The sequence below is a fragment of the Poecilia mexicana genome, unplaced genomic scaffold (genome assembly GCF_051168715.1).
Source record: "Poecilia mexicana isolate PSO_F unplaced genomic scaffold, ASM5116871v1 scaffold_15, whole genome shotgun sequence".
In the NCBI taxonomy this organism is placed as follows: domain Eukaryota; kingdom Metazoa; phylum Chordata; class Actinopteri; order Cyprinodontiformes; family Poeciliidae; genus Poecilia; species Poecilia mexicana.
This window is the reverse complement of record NW_028263384.1, coordinates 13,206,879-13,234,320: the sequence shown is the minus strand read 5'-3', so window position 1 is coordinate 13,234,320 and position 27,442 is coordinate 13,206,879. Positions and strand designations below refer to the sequence as shown.

At 38.3% G+C, this 27,442-nt stretch overlaps 3 protein-coding genes across 4 annotated transcripts in view; 2 read left to right on the top strand and 1 right to left on the bottom strand.

Moving 5' to 3' along the window:
* Positions 1 to 920: 920 nt before the first annotated feature.
* Positions 921 to 11,964, bottom strand: abraxas2 (abraxas 2, BRISC complex subunit). 2 transcript variants are annotated; one of them, XM_014967899.2, is made up of 9 exons: positions 11,855 to 11,964; positions 9,887 to 9,977; positions 9,590 to 9,626; positions 9,181 to 9,247; positions 8,757 to 8,947; positions 7,586 to 7,708; positions 6,050 to 6,134; positions 5,834 to 5,951; positions 921 to 4,834 (listed from the first exon to the last, which is right to left on the bottom strand). In XM_014967899.2, the coding sequence occupies exons 1-9, from the start codon at positions 11,924 to 11,926 to the stop codon at positions 4,266 to 4,268; spliced, it is 1,353 nt and encodes a 450-aa protein (XP_014823385.2). In that variant the 5' UTR covers positions 11,927 to 11,964; the 3' UTR covers positions 921 to 4,265. The 2 variants fall into 2 exon arrangements, with proteins under 2 accessions (XP_014823385.2, XP_014823394.2); XM_014967908.2 differs by having other exon boundaries at positions 7,586 to 7,705.
* A 19-nt stretch (positions 11,965 to 11,983) lies between these two features.
* On the top strand, positions 11,984 to 19,299 carry eef1akmt2 (EEF1A lysine methyltransferase 2). The gene is made up of 6 exons (XM_014967918.2): positions 11,984 to 12,146; positions 12,482 to 12,547; positions 13,779 to 13,893; positions 14,983 to 15,090; positions 17,207 to 17,423; positions 18,821 to 19,299. Exons 1-6 carry the CDS (start codon positions 12,037 to 12,039, stop codon positions 18,916 to 18,918), a joined length of 714 nt encoding a protein of 237 aa, XP_014823404.2. The 5' UTR covers positions 11,984 to 12,036; the 3' UTR covers positions 18,919 to 19,299.
* Positions 19,300 to 23,128: 3,829 nt separating this feature from the next.
* LOC106903897 (protein FAM53B-like) overlaps positions 23,129 to 27,442 on the top strand; it is a 28,973-nt gene continuing 24,659 nt past the window's right edge. The window contains exon 1 of the mRNA XM_014967930.2: positions 23,129 to 23,282. The gene's annotated coding sequence lies outside the window, so the exon portion shown is untranslated. The remainder of the gene's footprint in view (positions 23,283 to 27,442) is intronic.

The window sequence follows — 27,442 nt, the reverse complement described above, 5'->3', positions numbered from 1 at the left end:
TATCGTAGTGTCACAATTAAAAAAAACAAAAAAACTAGATAAGTCATTATTTAATAAAATTGAAACACACCATTTGCTAAAACAGTTTTATATATAATATACATTAGTTATTTCACTATGCATTTAATTATTTAATGGCTATTTGTTTCTGCACATCATAAAAATATTTTACCCGCTTATCCATCAAAGTCAGAAGGTGGAGCCAACACTTCTTCTTTACTAACTGTAAAACTCTCACAAGCCTGTGTTATCTTTAGGGTTTTTCTAAGGGGAGTTACATTTATCACACTGTATAAATACTACATGAACTACATGATACAAAGAAACCATGAAATTATTGAATACAATATCCAAGTGACTTCAAATTTTAATTAAAATTTACATTTTTATATATTTTAAAAATGTTTTATTCTTTTTATAATTTAATCTTCATAACTGATCATTTAAATATTTGGTAACACTTTATTTGAAGGGGGTTGAATAAGACTGATATAAATTTGAATAAGACTGACTGATATAAATTTGTTATAAAAGTATTACTGATTGCACTTTAAAAATTAGGTAACTTTATGTTATTAAAGGTAAAGTTTAAACAGTAATGATTTCTTTGTTATGACAACTTGACATTAACCAAGGCATTTTGAATAATGTCAACTTTGTATTAAAAGTGTCATAATTTACCGAATGACGCTTTATGACAGTCATAAATATTTATGAAGGCTTATTCATGTTCATGACAGGTGTTATGTTTATGAAAGTGTCATGTCAGTCTTATTCAACCCCCTTCAAATAAAGTGTTACCAAATATTTTAACTGCATTTTGCAGACGAGATCAAAATAACTGCGATACCCGTCTATTTTATGAGCAAAATATGTTAACTTGTAGCCTACATACGTAAGAAAACATAAGGAACATTCCATCACATATGAATGTCTTATTTATTATCCCTCGGTTTATACCACCTCGTTCTCTGTGCTTAACCAAACAAGTCCTTGGTCAACTTTCATCATATACACAAATCCAGATAAAATTCCAGAAGATCTAAGATGTGTGCACTGTACCTTGTGCTTTAAGGTGAGGTGATTATGTTACGGTCCACTCCACAGAGGAAGCAAAAGGTCACCTCGTACAGTGAGAGTACGTGAGTATACATTTGGATTATGCTGCAACTCGAAAACATGTCGATCTAAACAGTGTAGATTCTCACATATGGTCAATCTTCTGCACCAGGGAGCTGCAAAGGTTTCACCTGAGCCAACGCCCACGAAACCTTTATCAGAGGGTGTGAAGAACAAAGATTATAAGAGGACAATCTCTGAGAAATGTTGCTCTATACCTTCACATCACTCATCTGAGACAAGCTTATACAGTACAGTAAGTGCTGCTTATATGTTATCCACTACTGTCTAATATACATTCATTATTTATTTCCTTAATTCAGTATTCCAAGGAAATTGCACTCCTGAAAAGCCCATTTAAGTCATTTCATTTTTCTTTGCACGATTGTTACTCTAGGTCATTCTGAGTGCCAGTTCCTGGTCAGTGATGCATTAGTATTACACATCAGGGCAAGGGAAAACAAAATAAAACAAAACACACGCACGAGAAAAAAAAAAAAAAAAAAAGACATACAAACCGAGTGCCTAAATAAAGCCGAGCTTGTTCACAAGACAAAACCTCTCCCCTCCACAAAATGTATCCGGTGCAGTGCAAGCATGAGTCCATGCTAAATTTAACAGTGTCTAGAAATCACCGGTTCATGCAAAAGGTGTTCCGCAACCCAGTTATCCACCGTTCCTGTGGGCGCCGTCTGCAAGCGCATTGATCTAAATGTCAGTCATCAACTTTTTCTTTAAGGCTTCTCAGTTCATTGGACTTGGCTGCATTTCCAGTTTCAAGCAATTAGGCAACCAAACCAACATTGCAACTTTAAGATACAGAAGTCATTCCAGACAGCAAGAGAAATAAACTTGGGATGCAGGTAGTCTATAGGCATGGGCCATTTACCCAATATATACATTATATTCATTGTATTCTGAAGTTTTAAAAAGCTACGGTCTTTAAATATTGTAAAATATTGAAAATATGCGAAAGAAAATGGCAGTTTTCAGAGTCTTCATAATGTCAAGAATAACATCCAATCTGTAAATATTTCCAGTTTTCATAAAGTCACATTTTGTAAACAGCTCTCAGGGAGTCGTGTTTGTTAAGAAGCGGACAACTTTTTGCTCTCCATGTATTTTTTTTTTCTTTAGTTATGTTGAACAATCTAGTTTTTGTAAATACAGAAACAACCGTCTTTACTCAAGGTTATCATACTTTGAGAATTACTGACCTAATGAACTAAACTCTTCAGATTTTGCTGTGTAGAGCACAGAAGAGCTCAGGGTGACACTCTCCTCTTTTACTGTGCACTGCCAGCCAGCTTCCTGAAAGAAACTACAGCACTTTTCCCTTGCTTATACCAAACAAATGAAGCCATTTGTAACCATTTCCCATTACGGAAAGCACACACAGCACTAACGCATAAATCATGGCACTGTCACAAAAGGAGTAGCATAGTAGTCCATGCACCAAATTAAAATAACTGAGGTTTCAGGAAGTGTTATTATACCGGTAACAGTCAACATAGGAAGATTATTTCAGTAGCAGTAAAAACTATTGCCTTTGCTTTGTTAATGAATTGATTTAGATTATTTGTTTAAAATCTTTTTTGAGATAAATTGATTTTTTCTTTATTGAAACTGAACCGGCCCATGCCTATTACATGGCAAATATTTAGGCAGTGAAGAAATAGTTGCAGTACCTTTAAGTAAAAAAAAACAAAACAAAACAAAAAGAAAACCCTCTGGAAGCTGATAATGGAAAAAACAGAAGATGTTTATCTACTTTCACTGCTCTACTAAAATCTTGATTCTGAGCGCAGACACAGACTGCCCAGAGTGGAAGGCACTGTATACTAAAGCAGGGTCATGTTTTATGGAAAAAAAGAAAAAAAAAATCACATTATCTAGGTCCACACACGCAACGTCGGCCCAAGCAGAGGAGAATGTGTTAGCGCTGTTGTTAACTAAGCAAAGACAAGAAGGCAAAGAGATTCATTCCCACTGTCAAAATTGACACACTCCAGAGGCCTCTCTTTACAGCTTTCATAGAGACGCTCCAGTAATAAAGCGTGTTGGAAGTAGTTATATGAGCACGGTCAGTAGTATTGAGACAACCAGCACAGTAAAAATGAAGGTAGCAGCCAGGTGTTTATATGAAAAACAAACAGACAGAAGCAACTTTTACTAGTGGCTCTCTCTCTGTGTTGCAGCAGCAAAGGGAACTTTAAGCATTTTGTTAGTAAAGCTACAGTACACCGTGTTTGCCCCGTGAACCCTGTACAATGAAAATAAAGACAGAGAGGGGGGAAAAAAAAAAAAAAAGCAGAGACTGTAAAAACAACAATATGTCAGCATTGGTAAAGCAAAAATAGAAAAGAATCTTAACTTTTAAGTGCAGCAAAACACGTGAACATAAATCCTAGAGACGAGTCACTAATATTCTCAGTCAAAGTAGAGAAACTGTTAATGTGGCAATACATGTACATATTATGAATATAAAGCACCTATTATGGAAGTGGCAGAGTAAATTTGACTTGAAATCTATTCATCGTTTAAACAGGCAACTTTAATCATCGGAGGCTGTAGAACAGAGTCAAATAAGTCAGTAATCATTTGCCTTTGTTTAATATTGTTCAAAGGCAGCAGAACATCTCCCTTTACTTTCTTAAAGGGATTGCTCAAAAGGGAAAAAAAAAAAGGAATAAGAAAAAGTAAATTGTGCAAGAAGTAAAACGACGCTTCAGCCTTTGATGCAAACGCGACAAAGAATGCAGAAAAACATACGTAGAGAGTGTAGAGCTGTTTTATCACAAGCAAGTTAGCCAACCAGCTGGCAGAAATTGCTTTGTGGAATCCACATCTGACTCGGAAATCAGACAGGTCCACATTGTAGTACCTTGAATGGCCTCAAGAATATATATATATGTAACAAAAAAAAGTTGTTTTTTTTACCCCAGTGAGACATATCTGCAAAGCCTTGCAAGGTTTCCCCTAAAATATGACCGAACTACACAGTGGGAAACCATGTGTGTATGCCTTTCACGTTCAGGACTGGCACTTCTTTTTCTCTACATTTGCTCATCTTTGATTGCTTCAGATTCCCACCGCCAACTGGTGTGCCGCTGACTCGCGCCCCTCTCTCATCCCGTAGCGTGTTTCTATGTCATTTGTGAGTCACGGGAGTCGCCGTCGGGGCCGAGGGCAGCCGGTCGGCCTTGAGCTAAAACGCTGGCTGAGACCAGAGGCAAATGAGACCCTTCGCTCACTAAGTTCTCGTATTCACTACTGTCCTCGTCGTCTTCGTCCTCCTCCTCGTCATCGTCGTCCTCTTGCCCAGCAGCTTGTCTGTCTAAAGAATCAGAGCTCGAGCCATCGCCGTTGCCGAGGTACGGGGTGCTGGGAGTGCTAACAGGGCTCAAACTGGCACCGAGGCCCATTCCTTGCCTGAGACCGAGTCCCAGGTCGGTCTGGACGGGGGCCGGGGACGGGTGACCCGGTGAGCCCACGGCTTGGGGCCGAGGCAACAGAGCAGCCCTGGTCGGTGGGGAAGAGGAGGAGAGCAGATTGTCGTCTTGGGATAAGAGGTCAGTGTACGACGGGGGGTTTGGTGAGGTGCTGGGTCGCTCCGGGGCCGAGGGTGCGTCAAAAGCTATTCTGGAAAGAATGGAGGACGCCTCGCGCGGTTCCGTGTTCTCCTCAGGCGGGGAGCGGACGTCCTCGCGGAGCCCTTTACAGCAAACAGACAGGAGATAAAGTTGCTCAAAGTTTTTATTGTGGAGGGAGAAACGCATTAAAACAAATCGTCCACTGGTGAAGCATTTAGAGTGGCGTTAGAGAAATTAAACTAGAACATTTGCTGTCAGATATTGTGCCCTGCAAAAGTTGTCAGACCCTCAAACCAAGAAAAAGAAACGCTTCTTAATGAAGTGAAAGGAAAGTTTTTGCCCATTCTTCTTTGCTCTGTCAGACAGGATGGAGAGCATCTGTTAGGATTGAGTTTCAAGCAAAATGGATTAGGTCTGAACTTTGACTAGGCCATTACAACACATGTACAGGCCTGTACAGATGTTACTAAGGTAAACACTAACATTGCTGCTTTGAGAACATTTTAAGCTAACATAGTGGTAATGGCAGAGTAATGCAAGTAAACCCTCTCGAAAACAACAAACATTTAACACTTCAGTCTTGTACAGCCTCCAGCATGTTTTCCATCAACACTGACGTCTTCTCATCAACTCTCACAACTCTGTCCCCGTTAGTGAAGCCCACTCCCACAGAATGATGCTGCCACCACCATGTGTGATTGCGTATTAATGATAATGTAGTGCTTTAAGCGATGCAATGTTTAGCTTCCAGGCCAGAAAGTTTGACTTTGGTCCCAATATGACCAGACCACTTTCTACATGTTCGTAGCATTCTTTCATGGCTTGTGTGATTTTCTTTCAACGGGTTCTATTCTTTCTGCAATCCAGCTCATTGGTCAGATTTGTGGAGATATCCCTTTGAATCTGTCAATCTCTTCAGTACTACTAGAGTTACAATGTGCCGCCTGATCAAACCTAAATTGTGAGACATAAACTTGTTAGTTTAGGTGAACGATATCTAGCAATTTATCTATCCATCTATGGGTATAAAAACTTTTGCAAGGCACTGCATTTAATCTATTGGAACAATAGGAGTATCATTTTTGTCCATCTTGTCTTTAGAGCCCAAAGTGGATACGTACTTCTTTCCTCCTCTGCAGCTAAGCGTTTCCTGAGAGCGATCTGCTGTTTGAGTTTGTTCACCTCGTCTTGAAGTTTTTCTCTGACACGTTCACTTTGCTCCACCTCTCCACAAACAGCCTGAGGATAAGAGAAGAAGGTGAAAAGCATTTTTACTGCCTGAACTGTTTTGCATCGAGTAGTAAGCAAATTTTTGACACATTTACCAAGAAACTCACCTGCACTTTGTCTTGTAGCGCATTGTAGACTTGGAATATTGTTCGGATATCCTTCATTACACCATCTTTGTCAAAGAACTCGGCACTGAGGAAATATTAAAAATCAAATGTTTATTTTGTTTTTTGCTGATACAACGATTGCAAAGTACAGACTTAATTAAAAAAAAGGATCGTCAACCAAAGCCCTGTCTAAGACATTAAAATGTCAATACTGCAAAAGATTTCCTTTGCATGTTGAGCAAGGACATTTGGACAGGAAGGCCTGACTAAATCCAAGTGGTCTGGTCAAAGCTGATCTGCAGTAGAAACAGTAGATCTAAGTTTAGACACAAAGACACAAGCCAACGCATGTGCTGGCTGTCGCATACCAGCCTTCCCCTGGGCTCAGCCATCAGTGCTACACCATCTATAGTGTTGAAAGGAAAGCTAGACGAGCGCATTCAAATTAGGGTTACCCCCCCCCCCCCAACAAGAAAGAGCTAGCAGTCAGATACCAAAGCCAAAATAGCATAGCAATTTAAATAATAAGTTACATAAATATTGATGCCAGTCTCTCTCTCTCTCTCACACACACACACACACACACACACACACACACACACACACACACACACACACACACACACACACACACACACACACACACACACACACACACACACACACACACACACACACACACACGCACACCTGGTCCCATGATCAGATCAACTTCATTTTATTATGCTGATATTAACAGCTGCTGCAAGTCATTTTATGTTCATGTTTAGAGCGAAAAGCATGCCACTGCACAAAGGTGGAGCAGTTGCACTCCTACATCCTTATCAGTCGTCGTACAGTTGCCACCAAATTTACTAATACAGCTGGCAAGTTAAAATTTAAAGTTATCTTTTTACACAGACATCTGCCAAGAGATTAATAACACAATGTTCAAGTCGTATAATTTGAGAGAAAACTATTTTTCCTTTTGTTTTTGTATTCAGATTTAATTAAAAAACATGACAAGTTCAAAGTAAATTATCCTCTTCTCAATAATCAATGGAAAACATTTTTTTTTAGTATTACAGCCGTCAAACCATTGTTGGCCATATATTAGCATGACTGCTAATATTTAACTCTCTACAGAAATTTAGTATCCATTCAGAACTCTGGTTTGGCTACCCTGCAACCCAGAAACGTAAATATTGCTTCCTTCCAGTCAGAAAGAATGTTCAAATTATACTTTAAAATAATTTCGGGCTTGACTGAAGACATTAGAAAATGCCACGTGCAAGTTTTTTGTGGACTCAAGTAAAAACAAATTCCGTTGGTTCTGTTGTTGGATCTCTAGAAACTTGTCATCTCCTTTGAGAGACATCGATACGAAGAACCCAACACAATCTACTACTATTTTGGTGGCTCAAACACACACACACAAAAAATCCCATCAGGTACAGATGGCTGTAGCACTTTGACATATCAGGAGATAAGAGTGACCAAGTGAACTTCGTTAGCAGTGGCTCAGAAGTAGCATAAAAATAGGAGCCTGAGACTTACCCGTGCTCTTTGATGACCTTGGCATAGTTGAGTGAGGTGTTGGGTACTGAGGAGAGTTTGTATTCCTGCTGGCTGGTGTTGCCGAGATTTGGGATCGTGAGTATAATCCTCTGGTTGTACCTACTGAGAAGAAATGACCAGTTAGTCCCTGTAAAAAAAAAAAAAAAAAAGTCTCCTTTTCAAACTATTTCATTTTTTTTTAACAACCGAAATTACAACTTTGCAATACATCACACACATTTTACTATTCAGGTGAAGGTTTTGTGTTCATGCTTTTTTTTTTTTCCTAACTCAGAACCTTAAGATCAGTGTCTAAAATTAGAACACGAATGAGTCAAATTGGTGGGATCGCTAATGGAGCTGTGAAGCTGTCTGCAACAAAATTGACACTAAACTTAAAATTTGATCTGCAAACATTCCAGCTTTTATTTTTCCCAACACCTTAGCCTCGACCTAATTAATGATTCCTTTTCCTACGTTTCCAGTGTAAACGACTAATACAGGTAGTATAATATTATCATACAGACAGCTAACGCTACTAGAATTGATAAGGCATAATCGCTTGTAGCATTATGCCATTAGTCCACTAAGGGTTGAACAAAGAAAAATAGGCAACACACTTTCTAGGTTTGCTTCAGGTGGAGCAGCACTGGCCTTGCATACCTCACTTATAACCAGTCGGAATGCGGATAAGATTTAATGGTTGTGAAGGTGACTCATTGACCCCAACTTGTCTTTTTTTTTTTTTTTTTTTACATTCTAAGATAATGATGGTTTGCTACAGCTTAGCCGTCAGAGGCTAAAAAGAATACAAGCATACATCTCATAGAAACAGAAAGTCATGGATTACCATTTGGTAGTTGGTTACCCATTTTTTCTCACCACTGGATCCCAGCCTGTTAATAAACAGGCTGGATTTTTTTTTGCCTAATCTTTTCTGTGTAAATAATGCTACTACGATAAAGGTGAAGTCATTTTAAGGCATGTAAGATTTATTTTCCACAAGAGCCAATATATTTGTCTGTGTCGCCAAATACTCCAGAAGTACAGGAGTATTTGAGGCGTAAGCTTAAATTCAAACAAGACATCTGCAAAAAGACAAAACGAACTGTGGCTAAAGAATCAGATGATCAGACAAACGTTCTGAAGAGATAATGTGATTCTGTGGCACCTTCGGTTCGGCCTGAAGAGCACATACTCCAGTGCGTGCGTGGAGCTGTTGGCTGTAGAGATGAAGCTAAAAAGAAGGAAGACGAGGTCGGGCACACCGAGCAGCTGAGTGAGCTGTTTGTGGATGATCTGCTCCCTGAACGACATCTGCTGCTGCGTGTTCCTCCGGAATCGATACCAACCGATGACATTCTACACAGTCAAAGATAAGTTTGTTTGAAAATAAATTGGATTTCAGTCAGATGCTTAAAACACCATACAGAGAAATGTCAAAATCCCAGTTTGCAGTTAATTTAATATGAATATGTAAAAATATACATAAAATATAAAAACGAGTAAAAATAAAAACACTGAAATCATTTTTTTTGGTTTTTGTTTTTCCATCAAGGAGAGAACATCTGAATGTAAACAAAGAAATGACTTACTTTTCGCCTATCTTTAAGAATGCTGTTGAGATTTTCTTCACTGATTTTACCTGCAAAGTCGTAAAAGCTGAGAAGAAGGGGGGAGGGGCAAAGTCAGTTCAAATTTATTCATCAGATTCATACTCCTCTTCTGCCAGACCTCCAATGATACCTAGACTTGTCAGAGGGAGCCATCTACTGTCCACTGTCAATTTAAAATCACAAGGTGACTAAGACACCTTGCATCGAGTTCCTGCAGCAGATACCCACCCACCAACATACTAGATACGGTTTTACATGCACAAAAACTGGTTTTCTTTAGGTAACAAAGCCAAACATCCTGCAGCCCATTATCAAAAGATAAATCTGCAGATTATCAGGCATTTTAACAAAAGAAGTTTAAGCGCAAATAAAAAAAGCAATTGCTTACCTAAATAAATGTGCACAAGGGTCATGATTATGAATTTCTGCAAGGGAAAGAACGACAATATCTGTTTTAGTTACAAGTAATCATATCTATACTTTTTAAAGCATTATCCAAATGCAAGGATAAGTGTGGAAAAACACAGCAAATAGACTATACTTTTTTAAGCCATCATTTCACTTTATATGATTGCTTGCTTTATGTTAAATTAAATTCTAGAAAAATATGCAAAATGTTGACCGTTCAACTGTGGTATGTTAACTCGCTTAAATCGGTTGACTTCCATATTATTAAGCTGCTTACCTACTACCTGCACCAGCTCCGAACTGCTAATCTGTGCATCACTGATGCTGACAGTCTCTTCCTGCCTTACATCTCCTAATAGGAAGCCCTCCTGCAGAACAAAATACATTTTCACGACCCAAAGTGGAGGCATAATTATTGAATTCACAAAACTGCTTGATAAACATTTGTTTCAACACAGGCATAAATACAAATTGTATTATCAGGATTTCTGTTGCCTTTAAACTAGACTCTCTTTGGACATCTATACACGTTTACCGTCATTCCTGTATCTATTGTTTAAGCAGAGAGGGGAAATGCCCCCAGCTGCTCGCCTGGAGGCATTTACCATTATGATTGTTTTGGAAAAGAAAGACAAAAACAAATTATGTCAAAGCCAAATGTCAAACCACAGCTGTAAGCAGACTTTTTGGTTTGACCTAAATACACAGAAGAGCTAAAATGTGTGGCATCGATGACCAAACATCAAAGGTGCAAAAAAGGCAGTGGTCCACCGTAAGTCAAAAAATACCCTAAAGCTTGCTTAGTACAGCCTGCACTTTAATAGTGCACAGAAATACTGATGAGATAACATTGCAGCTAATCACGATGATTTATGATAATCAGTGTTAACCAAAGCTCTCCTTCTAACCTGACAAAATTTGAGCTATTTTACAAAGAAGAGGAAATAATGTATGGCTCTGGAAATGCAAAACTACCACAGACATACCACAAAACATCTGCAGCTTTAACTACAACACAACATAGATTGTGATTTGTATGCGCTACATACAAATGCATACCACAAGTACTTATTTTCTTCTCTCTTTTTTTGAAAAAACAAAAACATCTCAATTCATTCACAATTATGCACTACTTTGTTTTGATCCATAACATAAATCTTGATATAATTTGTAGGTTCAAGTATAGAGTCCAAAGGGAATTAATACTTCAAGGCACTGTAAGTGAAAAGAGGTCCGGATAAAATTTAAGACCAACAATTTCAGTAATTCATTAGGTGGGACATGAATACATTTGCCTTTAAAAAGAATACATGCAATAACTTTTCACAGCTTCTAAGCCGTAAGTTTTACTCTTTTAAACTGCGTTAATGCTACTTGAACTTTAGCTCAGTTCTATACAATTCCTTTATCTGCACAGAGATGACAGCTGACAGATGTTTAGCCAGGAATGCAGTTAAACCTGTACTTTGCCTTGCAGGAACAAAGCTCCTATCAAGGCCCACTTTTTAGATATCGAAGATGTAAACACACCAGCTGATATTACCTCAGCTGACATGATCCTTAATGTTAAAAGTTTATTTTGCTTCCATTTGTCATACAGTGTAACTCTTGACTTTTGACAGCAACCAACCCAAATCAATAAAACTAGAGAAAACAGAATGGCATTTAAAAACAAGTTGAGCAATAGCTATTAGCAAACTGGCTAACAAGCTAATTTGGCTATGCTAAAAAGACACAAGGAAACAAGAGCTATAACTTTAGTTATTCGATCCTACCGGCTATCATTTAACCGTGTTACCCCTTTATAAAAACACAGTCAGCATTTTAATGCTCAAAAACCGAAGTTAGAAGCAGACATCATCTGTACCGATACACGGAAGTCAGTTGACTTTGGCTATCATGCTAAGTAGCTAACTACTGGATATTTCCTGGAAACCTAACTTTCCATATAGAAGTGTGTATAGCTGTATAACCGGTGTTTATGCACACAGCATCCTACATTTATTTATATAAATTCACATTATTTCCTGCTAATTTAATACATTAGATTTTCAGAAGGTTGACAATCCTGTCTTCGTGTTTCTCTAACCATAGCATACAAGCCGGTAGATAGACGGAACCAGGATGACACAGGAAAACAACACAAACTAAAGCTATCAATAAATCATAATACACACCAACGAACTACACAGACCTACGTGAGCACTAAACCGTGGCCATTGGAGACCATTTTCCGTCAACTTACATGATCTGAGTTGCTGTTAGCGCTGTGATAACACACAGAACTGAAAGTGTAGCCTGAAATGGATGCCGCCATGATGGAAACATCCCTATCAATCCCAATGCCCCCTACGTTTAAGGACACGCTCCTTTGACGCAATTCCTTGTGGGAAATGTAGGCTGCCACTGCTGTGAACCCGCAGCAACATGGCAGATGCTAGACAGGACTCACATGGTTGTGGAAACTGCTCGGATTCAGAAGAAGATAAATATTCCGATGATGATTTTGAAACGTCAAAACTCGGAACCAAAGAATAGTAAGAGTTGATTGTCTTAATGTTTACATGAAGCTTGATATTGACGGCTCAACGTGACAGTTAGCTGGGAGCTACATGTTTTTAGCTTGAAGAACTGTCACCTAGAGTATTTCGACAATGCATTGATTCACTGGGGACAACATTTTTAAAAATATGATATCGGTATGAGTAGCTAAATGAAGTTGAACTGTTAATGTAGCTTATTGGCCTAAAACGCATAGGCTCGCTATGTCGTCACTAAACAATGCATTTTCTGTTTTATAAGGCTGCAGCATTTTAGTGTTTGCATTCTTGAGTATACTACACTGGTTTTCAATGGTTTTCTTATTCTACAGTTGGGAGGAAGCATACCAGAAAGAGCTAGAGACGTTTAAAGACATTGGAGACGTTGGCGAAATATGGTAGGAAGAAGTTTTCTGTATTTTTTTTTTTTGTGCTGATCACTCTATTCACAAATTGCTGCATTGGTTTTTGAACAGCTTTTCAAATGCTGAACTATTTTGTACTATAGTAACAGATTTGCCAAACTAGGTTGCAATGAACAGTTGAAACCATTGCGTTGGGAAAAAAAAATCAACCTCCATTTTTCTCATTATTTGACATCAATCTGAAGAAACGTTTTTCTATTCTAGGAGAGTATTACCAAACAGTATTATTTCTGAACATTTTTCAGTTATTTTGTCAAATTACCTTCTTCAAAGTCCAACATTTCCTTTGATGTGCTTTACCTTATCCTCCTGACTACTACCAGGAAAAAGAATATTGTCCAATCACCATTTTTTTAAATCCCACATTCTTTGTAAGTTAATAAAAGGTTTTATGCACTTACTTTGTCTCGTCCCATAAAATGTGTTACTACTGATGAATGCAATTTTTATGAATTAGAAAAACATGCGTACAAAAGTCCCACCCCTTCACATGTGGTATCATTGAAAAGCCCTAAATGTCCTCTCCAGATACCAAAAGGAATTAATTCAGTTGAATGCAGGGGGTGGCAGATATTCAAGTTTAGAAATGTCCTCTACAGAGGACAAAAATGAACTACTGGTAGTCAGGAGGATATAATTTTTTTAATGTATTCAACCTTTATTTTACCAAGAAAATCTCATTGAGATTAAAAATCTCTTTTGCAAGAGAATCCTGGCAGTATGCAGAGGTTACAGAACATTCACAGTTTAACTTTAAGATAATTCACGTTATTAACAGCAATATTAATAATGATATAGACCCAAATTTTTATATCAATGCACTTAAATCGTATTATTTAACCAAACATGTTGCAGCAATGGATAAGAATGTTTTTGTATTAATGTAATCTTTTATTTGGTTTTTCTTCCAAGTCACGCTGCAATCCAGTATTAGTACCAGTCTTCCTAGTGTGGTAGAATCTGGAAATCATATTTACTGATGTGGTTAACTTCCATGGACTTTTTTTCCTTTTTTTTTTTTCTTTTTTTTTTTTTTTACAACCTTACCTTTGCAAAAAACAGCATTGTAACCAATCATGTCTATTTGCGCTCTTTGGATTTTGGTTTTCAAAATCTACACACAAAAAAAAATAAATAAAAATGACCATAACTAGATTCACCAGCAATTTCCGCAACTTGAAATTGTTTTTTTTTTCCTTTTAAGGTTTGGTGAGGAAAGCATGAATCGTGTCCTGCGATGGATGCAGAAAGCTAAGATCCCTGAGGATGCTGCCATTCTCGACATTGGCACCGGAAATGGGGCCTTCTTGGTTGAACTGGTGTGAGCAAAGTGAAAAAAAGATAGTTTAAATGTCTTTCATGTCTTTGCTAAATATATAATTTTGATAATAAACCTTTTAAAAATGTTGGAAGATTTTCTAAAACTAAAAATATGCTCTGACATGTAAATATGTTGCTAATATATTTTACAAATTTTTCATCAAAATGTGACATGCATGAAAAAAGAAGTGTAATATGTAGTGCTAAAATTGTAAAAAGTTACATATATTTCATTGTGCCATATTGCACAACTGTCAAAATTCAGCTTTTCTGTTAGGATAATTACATCACAGTGAAAGCCTGATGAGAGCTGTTGTCTTGCAGCAAGAAGGTTCTGGGTTCGATTCCCGGCCCCGGTCTTTCTGCATGGAGTTTGCATGTTCTCCCTGTGCATGCGTGGGTTTTCTCCGGGTACTCCGGTTTCCTCCCACAGTCCAAAAACATGTCAGGTTAATTGGCCTCTCCAAATTGCCCCTAGGTGTGAGTGTGTGTATGCATGATTGTTTGTCTCTGTGTTGCCCTGCGACAGACTGGCGACCTGTCCAGGGTGTACCCCGCCTCTCGCCCGGAACGTTAGCTGGAGATGGGCACCGGCGACCCTCCCGACCCCACCAAGGGACAAGGGTGTAAAGAAAATGGATGGATGGATGAAAGCCTGATGTGTCAATTATGATACAAAAAATGAGAAAACCACACAATGTTTATTTTATTAAAAGTGTTCAATTTTAAGATAAAAACATCTTTATTTTCTGTCAATTACATTGTTAATTAGTCTTTAAATGGTTAAAAAGGTTCACTTTACAAAAATAGAAATCACAAACTTTTCCACTAACATGCTGTGTGTCAGCAAGTCCTATTGGACCCATTTTCAGTCCAGGAGAACATTGTTTATTCTCTTTGCAAAGCTTATTTTTTGCGCAATACAAATGCCTCCCCTTCCGAGAACTCTTCAGGAATTTGAACAATCTGTGTAGTTGGTAAAGAATTTTTACTAAGAGGAGAACAAGTGCTTCAACCTATCCTTTCACAAAAAATGTATGTAACTTTTTACTAACATTAATCTTAATTCGATTTTCTTTTCTTCTCAGGCAAAACATGGATACAGAAACCTTACTGGTATAGATTATTCTCCAGCATCAGTAGAACTGGCCCGAAATGTTCTGCAGGCAGAGGGCTTAACTGACGTCACTGTAAAGGTGGGTTGAAGTTTGTCATGTAATCAATAGCTCTGAACATGAAATAAATGCAAAGAAACATCCACTGAGATGCTAAAGATATTAGCTGTTGTGCAGCAGATGTGAAATTGGACTGTCATATTCATGATTCTTTATAATTAAGGAATGGCTTCCATGTTTATGGTATAGCAAATGTTCTTAGCGTGAGGAAAAACATACGAGTGTCGCTGTCATTTTTACAAAGAAGAAAAATAAATATGGACATCAAAACATACCCTTCCCCAGCTTCTCTACAGTTGTATGCACTCTTAGAAAGTTATACAATCAAAATGACTTCTTTTTTGTTTATATACACAAATCTTTATCTATGTCAAACACACCTATAATCCACATTAAATGCCAGGTTTGTTTTGTAGATATTTTCAGGTGATCTTGAAGTACCGTTTCTTGTGTCAGTAAACATGAAGTTAGCCAACCAAACCCACAGAATCATCTTGACTCAGCTTATTGAAGTATCTTTGGAGATCACTGATGTTTTGACCTTTAAAAAAAAAAAAAAAAAAACGCAAAAGTTATGAACATGTTGTTAGGCATCACCAGCATAAAAAATTTTTACCAGCACATAGAAAATCAAAAGCGTCTGCCAGGAAGTTTCAAATGAACTGTGGTTGGGCCACTCAGCTAGACGAGGTTTGGGGACAGCTTAAAAAAATAATAATAGACGTAAAACGATTCTGCATCAGCTGAGATTAAAAGCATCTGCCTAGTCACTCCAGAAGAGTGACAGCCTGAGAATCAAAGTGATCTGGAGAAATGATGTTGGATGAAAAAGTCATGCACAGATGATTGTGGTACTTACTTTGTTAAATTATTTGAAGTATTTTACCAGAACATTTGCGTGACTATGTGAAAAAAATTTTTTTTTCACAAAATTAAGAATCACTTCACCTAAGTTGTCCACTTAAAATCTGTACAGATATATATACTGTAAGAAAAAAATACTTAAAACCATGTCTCATATTCACATATAAGGTTTAGAATGTGTTTTTGTATCGCATAAAATTATTTTAAACTCATTGGAACTTTGGCAGTAACAGTTTTAGAAGGCATGAATACTATTTTGATGCCCTTTATATGGATTCATTTATGTAGAACTGCACAGCTTTCAGCACAGAGTGAGTCTGAGCCAGCCAATGTTGAGAGACCTTTGCTGTGTTTACCGTGTGGGGTAGTTAGATGGCAAGGAAAAGCCTTGAAGGTAATGGAGGTCTTCCCACCTCAAACCAAAGTGGCACCGCTGTCCACATAAACCAGTATCAAAACAGCTTATAGACGCATGGTGGTCCATAAATTGCGTAATGACTGTTATCTCTCACATAATGTGCATGCGTTTGCAGCTTCGTCATGGGTGTCCGGCTAGTTTTAGATGACTTTCTGCTCCAACACTGCTGAATCAAATGGTCCTAACTGCCCCCTGCTAATGAACCATAATTTGATTCAGGTGTGTTGAGCCAGGGAAAGGACTAAAACACGCAGGACACCGGCGGTTCCTGGAGGGACCGACTTTAGACACCACTGTTCTACATGAACACACCCACAAAGGTGTGCTCTCTGCCCGGGCAGGAGGGCTGCCATCAAAAGTCAATATTGACCCCCGCTGGACAGGGGAAGCACAGTGGTGTGAGCATGTGAGAGAGAGGAATGTTGGCATCGCTATCATTTATGCAGTGTTGGAGGTTGCCAAAATAATCAGAGCGTGTTTGCCTTTTATAGGTCAGTTATAGTTCTGAAACCATCTCAAGTCCCCCTCAGTTCACACTTGAGCATCATTTAGTTCTGCATGCCTATATGTTGGTCATCTGCAAAAAAATATTTCTAGATTTCTAAGCCCAGGTATAGCCAATGTTGATATTCCTTCATGAAGCTCATACTTTGTGGAACCCGGCTGTTGAGTATGTGGCTGCTGGATTCACACTGGAGGTCTGGTATTTTTGTGCTCTGTCCAGAAAAGAGGGTTCGCTCTCTCAATAGTGCCACTGTTGATTCTGAAGCTTGTGTAGAAGTAGTAGAAACATGACTATTTCCATTTCCTACTGTGGAGTGAACCAGCAAATTTTCACCTTTCCACTATTTTTAGGAGACGGATTTCCTGAACTGCGGTGGAGAACTCGCAGGTTTTGATGTCTGCATTGACAAAGGAACTTTTGATGCAATTAGTTTAAAACCAGACGACAACAAGGAGGGCAAAAAACTGTATGTCCACAACCTAAGAGATGCTCTTAAGGACAGCGGCATCTTTGCCATCACCTCCTGTAACTGGACAAAAGAGCAGCTGCTGGAGAGATTCTGTGAAGGTGAGAGGAAATCCATTGTTTCTGATGTTAAAACGTGCTCATGTGTTGTCGAGTTTGTTTGAATAGTTTCAACTTTAAATTATATATTTCATAGTGTATTCCTGGAAAACAGATCTAAACATTTCCTACTGAGGGCTCACAAAGCCTCAGTAGGAAATGATGCATTTTATGTGACAGTAGTGGTGCATGATTGTGATGTGGGAGAAAAACTAAACATTGGTTAAGATTTGATGCAAATAAGTCTGAAAAGTGTGGTGTGTATTTGTGTACAACCATCCTTGAATCAATACTAAGTCAGGCAGTTGTGGTGTCATAATTATTTAAGCCAAGAAACAACAAATTTATGGCTAATTGCCACAACCTGCAAAATGAATGTTCTTGTGAAACTAGAAGTAAAATTAGAAGTGAATTAATACCAGAAAATTCTTCTTTCGTTATTGGCTACCACATCTTTTAGGAGAACGTGTGTTTGATAAAGTTTGGCTTTAAAACATTGTATTTCAATTGTTAGCTTGCTAAAGCACGTCTCGGTCAGCAATAGCTGTTGCTTAGCTGACTTTTGAAAAGGTGTTAGTTTGGTTACTTGAATGCAAAGCGAAGCGAATTGACTTGCCTGTCAGATCCAAAACCAAATACCCAAGACAAGTTTAAAGTTGTACAAAAAGTTAGTTAAGTTTTTAAGCAAGTTAGGTTATTGAGTTCTTTTTTAAATAAATAGTCATGAAGGTCTTGTATTTAAATCATTATGTCTTCAATGATTTACATTTAACCTAGTGAAACATGGAGAAATCGTGCTATACGTGTGAAATTCGTAATACTGAGATTGGGGGAAACACTAACTATTTTAAGAGCTAAAATTGGATTAAAATAATACAAAACTACACATTCAGACGAATGCTAGTTGAGCTGAAAAGGAGCTGCCAAACTTTGCTGATCGTCTCTGGCACAACAATTTTTTTTTTTCCAGCGCTGTCTCTCTGGCATGTAGCAGCTTTATCTCAAACTGTTTTGTTGTCTAACTCTCAGTCCAGAAAAACCACATACAGTTCCTCAAGTCACAATAATTACTTGACAGGTTGTTAAGCTGCAGGGAACAACGGTCTGTACAGTTCAAATTTAGGCAAGCATCCACTGGTTGTCACTCGTCTCCCTGCAGTCACTCTGGAGAACCTGCAGGGGGCCGAACAGCCTCGAGATCTCCTCTTTCACACTGACAGCTTGCCTTTACTAGACCCCGGGAAGCAGCACAGATGGTGGACGGATGGTTGTCTCACTTTCCTGCCGGCTTAACCTCTTTTTAGTTACTTATAGCCCAAAAGAAATGAGTGACTGCTTGTGTTTTGATGGGTATTTCTTAACTTGGCAGTATTCTGTGTTGTTTTTTTCTTTTTTTACAGGGTTTGAATTCGTACAGGAGTTGCCTACCCCCAGCTTCCAGTTTGGAGGAAGAATTGGCAACAGTGTGGCAGCACTAATCTTCAAGAGAGTCCGTTGATTGAAGTTTCTCAAGTGAATGTTTGTCTTTTTTAATTTACTTTTTTTTTCTATTTGAGTTTGATCTTTTGTACAAATCATGACTATAGTGTATTGCAGTAAAGCAAATCCACAGTAGTTGACTGGGATTTTTTTCTTTATACTAAATTGAGATTTTGTTGTTTCAGTTCACTCAGATTTTTTTTTTAATCATTCAGTTTGATTGTTGTATAGTACTTTGTTTGATTTTAAACACAATGCTAATACTTTCAGTTATCGTGACTTTTTTTTTTTAATCAAACAGAAGTCTAGACTTAGTTTGTACCTGCAGGGAGACCTAGCAGTCCATTCATGTTTTGCTGAATATTTTTCCTCATTCCATAAATTAAAATGTAATCCCTGACATGTCTTTGTAATGTTTTCTTTGAGAATCCCAACACACAGGAAGCCAGTGTTCTCTCTCGCTAGGTTGTAAATTAAATTTGCCTTTCCAACCATGCAGAGAATAGGCCCAATCTAATTTGTTAAAATGGAAACCAGCAGCACTGGGGGTCCCGAGGATGAAGATTAAGAACCTCTGACACAATGAATAAACAGGAGGCCGTGACTTCTGTGGGAGAGGTGCTTGTCTGCCCTCTTCCTTTCTCAATGGCGTCATTAATATCTGCCAAGCGCTGGATGCTAATTGCGAGCTGCACAGGCGAGTGGCCCGATGGGAGCCGTCTGCGTTGAAACACTGTTGTTGGGTAAACACATCCGAGATTTACGAGAATTACTGCCTGGAAATTTACAAGACTGTGGATATCCTGCCTGGATAACGCATGTTATGCCCACATTTACAACACTGAGATTTTCCCATGAAGTGAAACGTCCTGTGAGGAGTTTCTGCTCAGTTCCTCATGCACGCTCAATACATTAAAGGTGTCACTTTAGGCAGCAGATTATTTCAGACTCGTGCCAAAGTGTCACAAAGTCTTAGACTTATAATATTTGAATGCCATGTAACCTGCCAGGTTCACACTGTGATACAATTCTAGTTTTCTCTCTAAAGCAGTACTTCTAGATACTTTTTAAAAAATCTTATTTTTCTTTCTCCACTGAATGTGTACTGTGAAGTAAACAAGTTCCACAGCAGGAGCTTGTGACATCACAAGAGGTTTTACTAAACGTTGAACAACTTGTGGTCATTTTTAACAGATCCTGAAGCACTCAGGTTGCTTGCAAGTGCTTCAACCTGACTGACCCACTTATAATGATGAGCCCAAAGTTATAATGGATGTTGATTTGGGTGGCAAAGCTGAAACAAATCATGATGACGACAATAATTGACTTCAAAACTTCAACTGTAATGAAATAAAAAAAATCAAAAGATCCTGAATCGGTTGCCACCAAAGTCAAGAGAGGAATGGGCTTATCAGTTGAGTGGGGACATTTGATCTAAAATAAAGATTTACAACATTACAAAATAAATAGAAAAGCTGACTGACAGGTTTCATGAGTTTGATAGATTTTGTGGGGAAGCCTAATTGGTAGCTTTAATCAGTAGTAGCAGTACAATAACTCTAATGTAATTTATGTTAAAGTGGACATAACAGCCTTTTAAACTGAAAGAATTCTTGCTAGTGTCAATATGCAAATTTTTAAATAAATTATTCTTACAGTTTTAGGACTGCTTCTGTTAAAAGTTTATTATTAGATTAAAAGAGGTAAATCAAACTTTCACAGAAGATTTACCAACCTAAACAAGTTTTGTGTCAACGCTTTAAAGTTTCGCTTTTATTCCACTCATGACCTTAACTTACAAAAGAAAGTTTTTGGACTTGATGCCACAACCCGCTGGAGGACTTGCCAGCAACATTCTGTGCTTTCATTTCAACTTCTCAAGCGTGATCCTGCAAATATTTATATTTTTCACCTCATCTCCCTGGAAACACGTTTGAAGGTCTCCTAACAGGATTTTTGTGGATTGAAGTGAATTGCTCCAGCATGTAGCGGTGAACTTTTCCATAGCAGGATGTGGAAGTCTGTCTGACAGTGAGAAACATTCACACTCTGCCTTTTCGAGTAATGACTGCCCAGGATTCAATGGTTCTCAATGTGTGGTGCATGTACGCCACTGGTTGCACCTAGTCTCCCATTAATGCTACTCTAAAATGATTTTATTACAGTTTTTATTTTTTTCTTTCTGGTTTTGCACATTAAATGTGAAGAAATTGATATTGACATACATCTAAACAGCACCCACAGCCAAGAAACATGAGCTATTAAGCACAACTTCTTAAAAACAAGAGTTCTGTGAAAAAGATTTTAATAATTCTGCAGCTGGAGATCAATCAGTGTTTATATATATATATATATATATATATATATATATATATATATATATATATATATATATATATAATTTTTTAATGTTTTGAAAAACTGCTTCAAATTGTTACTGTATTGAGCCTGTATGTGGCACTGCCACTGAAATATACCTAAACAAAGGAGGTGAAAGGCGTATGCCTGTAAAGCAGGCTGTTATTCTTTAGCCTGGCGATGTAACATTTTGATTATCTCCATGAAAACCAAACAAAGGAAATCACCTCACAGTCATACTGGTTTACCCAACTGGTGGTGTTGCTGTAGGATTGATTGATTGTATAACCTCTGCTAAGTTACAGCAAAGATATTTGTAAAACAAAAGATGTATAAAGCTTTTATGCAATTTTGATAAATCTTTGATCATCTGTTTTGATCATCCACACTTACTGACATGTCCCATTTTGCATCTGCACCAACTACGGGGCGAAATTTAACTCGTAATTCTAACGAGTACGTGTTGAACAGGTGCATAAAGTGAAACTGGTCCATTCCTGAAAACGAAGATTTAGGTCTCCACTAGTTACCAATAGTTGGTGATCCAAGATGAATGTAACTAAAAAGGTTCAACTGGAATAGAAACTGAAAACCCTGTGTATTTACTTATTTTGCCCACAAAGGGAAATCAGTTGGGATTAGCCATGTCCTGACCTCTGAACAAACATAGCCAATTAAACGAACGAACAGCCCTGCTGAGATATCTGGTTGGATTTTTGTTTGAATAATGTACTTCCTTTTTTGACACATAATATTTAATCAGTGCGTGGCATACTATTTTTTTTTTTAATTTCTGACTGCATCCATGATTTTTTAACAGAAAGCTGTCACTTTCAAATGGTCAAACCCGCAAATTGTGTACAGTCAGTAGATTTAAAAGCGTATTGGCAGATCAATGTCTAATGAAATTTGATTTTCACTTCCCTTCTATGTTTTTAGCAATGGACTTGACAGCAGCTATATATAAGCAAGTACATCATCAGATAAAACTATCATCCACCCGCTATTTAAAAGATGGGTGGGTGTTTTTATCTTATTTACATGTAAGAACACTGGGCCAAGTCATGTAATTCAAACAAAGTGTAAAGGGTTATAGGCATAAGGCGGATTAATTGTCTTTGTAAACTTCTCAAACTGTTTCCAAAATGTTCATTAAAATAAAAATAAAAAAGGGCATCCATTTTGGATTTCGAGTCATGGGTTGGTGAGAAACCTCTGAGTTTTCCATCCCAAATTCTAGATTTCAGGGAACACTTTGTTTTATTTTATTTTCCTTCACTTAAAAATAGGACATTTTTGTCTTCAGAGTTACCTGGGGTGCACAAGTAAATCACAAGTCTCACTGTACTTCTGTATTAAAATGTCTGTCAATACGTCAATACTTTGAATATGTTGTGGATTAATAACTGTGATCTAACTTGCAGTATGAGAATTACCAACGGCCTTTTATTTACAACATTTTCCAAACGTTTTTTCATCCTGTTTTGTTGCTTTTCTGAAGAACAGCAGCTAAGCCTAAACAAATTTTAACCTACTGAAGCGTAACTATGTCGTTTTACATTTAATATGCACGACTACACTGCGTAGTAAAAATCAGCAGGAGCTGTGGGAGGAGAATCGCAGCAGAACGGAACATACCAACGCGCAGGGGGAAGTAGTGGTATACTAGTTTTTTTTTTTTAAACCAGATTAAAAGTAGGTATTTCTGAGCTTTTAGTGAAACATTTTGTCGTTAATAGTTAGTGTTAGCCCTTTACGTGTTAGCCGCTGCCTTGTGTGATTCCATATAAGCTTGTTCTCTGCCCTTGGCGCCTCTCGGCTCCCCCTCCGCCGTCCTGCTCGATGTGGACGCGGATATTGTTGCGATCAAGTGGAGTCCGAAGCCTGCAGCTCTGTTCCTCGCAGTTCTTCTCACTCCTGAGTGGAGGACGCTGAACTGTCGGCTGCAGCTGTGAGAAAAATCTCGTTTTCTCTCTCCTTTTTCTGAAGATGACATAACTTCAAAAGAAGACCTCTGCTGACCAGGTATTCACTCAGACTCGTAGTTGTTCTAACAGCTGCATCTTGACGTTTCTGCTTGAACTGCTCAGAAGTTTACAGTGGCTCATGCTGGGTTTCCCCTGAAGTCCAGGCAAGATACTTAGGGGGGAACTAGAAAGAAAACTTGTGCGTGTGGTTGTGTGTATTTTTTTTTAAATTACTATTCAACTAACATAATCAAAAGAGAGAGATAAATGCTGGGTAATGACGGCTTCAGTGAATGACTAGTTTGAAGTTTGAACTTGACCAGTTAAGGCTTAATAAATAGCTTTAATGTTTAGGACTGGTGCACACAAGCACTTATAGATAACAGCCTTTCATGTGACAGTCAAAGCAATGAAACTGAATCTGCAGATACCCTACCAGTGTGCAGATAGGCAGCCTGGCAGTGCGGTTGTTCTGCAGTGTATATTGACAAACAGCTCCTCACCACAGTTGTGAGAAGAGACCCAGAGAGAGAGAGAGAGGCATGCTCAAGCTTTGTTCCATATCTCTCACTCAATCTCCACCACATATATATTTTTTCCTCCCTCTTTACAGATAAAAAAATCTCCAATCACTAATTATAAAGGTTTTCTAAGGACAGTTCTCAAAAAGATGTTTTGTTTGTTCCTTTTTTGCACTGATTTTGCTGCTAAACCAGCAGCTAAATGTGGCAGGGCATTGATAATATACACTGGTGTTCCATGATGATTATGCCTCTATATGAAAGTCGTATGCGTTATTGCACACAAAACTGAAACCACTATAAAAAGAAATAATAACAATGTTAGTACAGTAAATCATCTGCAGTTATTCTGAATAGGCCGCCTACACCAGCCTCATTTTGAAACCTTTTTATTGCAGCCTTGAATAATAATCCAAATGGGGGCACTCAGAATGTGGTAGCAAAGTATTCAGCGGCCCGTGTCATTGGGCGATTTATTATTTTTTTGGGGGTGTTTAGGAAGTCAGCGTGTTGACTTATGTTTTGCCTTGCTTAATATTTTATGACTGTTGGTTGATCTTTTGTGGACACCACAAACACGAGAACACAGAGAACTGGTTTTTGCACCGTAATCGGAAATACCTAGAAAAGGGGCCTTTCGGCTGCCTCCACGGCAGCGCTTTCGGCCGTAACGTGCAAGGAAGGGGGACAAATTTGGTCAGCAAAACAGGAAATGTCACAGGCTCTTTCGCAAATCCTGCTCTGCGAATGGCCCTTACGAATAGAAAATGTAGTCAAAAGAAGTTTAAGGTCGACACAAAGCATAGTTAGGCAAAAAGATTTAATCTCATGTCAGCTCTAGTGTCTAATTACATTTGAGATGTTGATAGGGGTGATTCCCAGAAAAAAACAAACAAAAAAAAACTGGTTTGTCTCGAAGATAGCTTGCGCAGAGTATTTCTTATCTGTGCAAAAGAATTTTGATGGCTGCTCATTCCTTTGATTTCCAAAATACACCATCTCTGCAATGTCACAGCAAGGCATGCCATGCATTGTATTAAGGCATTCCAAGGTTCAAAAGAAGGGTAAACTTTCTTCTGCCTTAAAGTGCTTTTAATGAGATGCCAAAAAAGAAGTGACTGAAAGGTTTTTCCTTTGTGCCTCCCTTTCAAGACTTCCTGCTTTGCACTGCTTGTCAGCAGGCTGAAAGAAAACTTTGTCTCACTTGCAAGAAGCTAAAATCTTTCTGTTTTTAACACGACCCACTTCCAAAAACGCATTGACAGTCTTTATGTGGGGATGAAATAGTGATGGCAACATCGTTCTGCAGGGTGCAACCCATCACTCTGAGTAATGAGCAGCATGTCTGTTCAGCAGCCAAAAGTGTTTGCTTGTTTTATTTATTTATTTTTTTTGTAGTATCAGTTCCTTTTAGCTTGTTTATATGCACACATTTAATTGCCAAATCACAGCAGTTGTCATCCCAAGACCCTTAAAGCCCCCCCAAAAATACCCAAACAGATTCAATTTGGTCTATAGAACCATAATCTAAACATAATTTCGACTCAGTATGATCTGTCTGAGAAAACAAAGTAGACACACAAAAGAGTGGTACCAAAAAATCAATATGAGAAACAAAATAATAAGTAGTAACATATACATGGATGACATTATTGGGGATTGTAATACTTATTTTAGTGGTTGTAGAAAAGTTTGGTTGCCTTTATACATCTAATAAAGGCAATTAGATCAATTTTTAATTATCATAATACAGTGAAGCCATGGAATTTTTAATCAAGGTTATCGCGCTGTGAGAATCGCGTGTCCAGCCAACGCCTTTTAGGAACAAGCAGTCCAGATCCATCAGATCTTGTCACGTGAATCTGTAAACCTGTTTTCATGGCCTGTCTGATGATTACCCTCCTCGACCCGGTCCAGCTCTTTGTCTTTTAGCTCTGCGCTCAAGTTTTGGGTCACGTGTGCAGGGGGTTGAATTGGCTGGCTTTTAAAGGTCAATTCTGTTTATTGATTTAATAAAACGAGGCATTATTGTTCAAACTCAAGTCAGTTGTCAAAAGGTTTTAAATGACGTCTCAAGTTTAAAATTAGTTCAGTTTTACTCTGCCCTTGAAGTATCTAATTACCGAGTAAAGAAAATTTAATCAACCATTTAACAGAGGTTTCCTTTTGTTTTTTATACTGAGTGTGGTGGAGGCTTCGCAGCTGTACTCAAAAGTGGCCAGATACCCTGGCAAATCATTGTTCAGTTGCTGGCAGTCACTTTAATGAAGTGCAGCTTTGGCGTGCAGCACTTGTACTCAACAACAGCTCTGGCACTGTTAGTCAGCGGGCTTGTTTTTGACATGCTGGAAGCATAATTTATGGGAGCAATCTAAGGCTGGTGTCTTTTTTTTTCTTTTTTTCTTTCTCTCTTTTTTTTTCAAGGAGATCACTCTGCGCTGCACTGTGTGTGCTTAAGATGCTAACATTTGCAAGGCCTTTGTGTTGCAAGCAAAAGGTCCTATTAGAGCTCCATTCTGCCAGTGGGCAGCTGTGTGCCTGTGGCTGAGCGGGCCTCTGCTCCATTCAGGGTCTGTGTGTGCGGCTCTAACTCGCTCGACATGCTGACGCGCACGCTGCCACTTTTCAACCCTCTTTAGTTTTGCGTCGCCGTTTCTACTTCTGTGATATTCCCGCAAAGATTACCATGACTGTCTGCGTCTATCCGTGTTAGATTTACTTTTCTGGGGGACCTGTAGTGCAGTCCAGCCCTGCTCCCGACGTACTGACACACATATTCGCTCCGAACTCTACTTATATGAATTCTGCTATTCTTTATTGAACGTGTTCCTTCCTCATTAACATAACAGATTTGAGAGTCTGGCGTCCTGTCACCCACAGAGCCTAAGACCTACATCTGAAAAGAAAAGAATGGCTCGGAAGAGAAAAGAGGCAGACTTGCAACACAAGAACTACCCCAACCCCCTAAAAACCAGACTCCTGAGATGAAAAGCTTTCTGGGATGCAATAGAAATGTTCCCATCAACACATCTCACTCTTGTTCTCATAGATAGTGACAGTGAGGAAGCATCTTGAGTTCAGAGAGAGAGAGAAAAAGAGAGAGCAGTTTTTTTTGACTCTCAAATGAGGATCTGTCCCCTCGGGGGCATAGTTTTTGTTAGTTCGTTTGCATATCCAGTGTCTGATGCTATTGCAAGCTTTGTGTGTGTTTAACCTGTTGCTGCTGGAAAACCCCATAGTCCAGGTGAGCTGGTGGTTTTGCATTTTATTTCTTTTTGTTATTGTATTCTCTGTTTTATGAACAACAGTGTTTTGCATTCCTGTCTTTACCATTTTGAAATGACTTTTTTTTTCTCAAAACTCCAATCCCATCATGTCTCATGACTCTAGATGAGTCTGTGTGACTTTCTGTTTATATACCCTCTTTTTCTGATACAGTTTCCTATTTGCCTCTGATTAAGAAAGGAGAACTGAAAGCTTACAGCTTTATTTAGTATATTTTTACAGCCTTTTTTCATTCTGATGACTAAATACCTAATTGGGAACTATAAGAATTAAAATACGTACGCCAACAATTGAGACTGGAGAAGACACACAACATTTAGACCTTTTCTTAAAACTATCTCCTGCAGTTGAAGAATAAAAACACCTTAAATCAGTGCCTCAAGGTTATTCTAAAATATTTGCCAAAGAATCA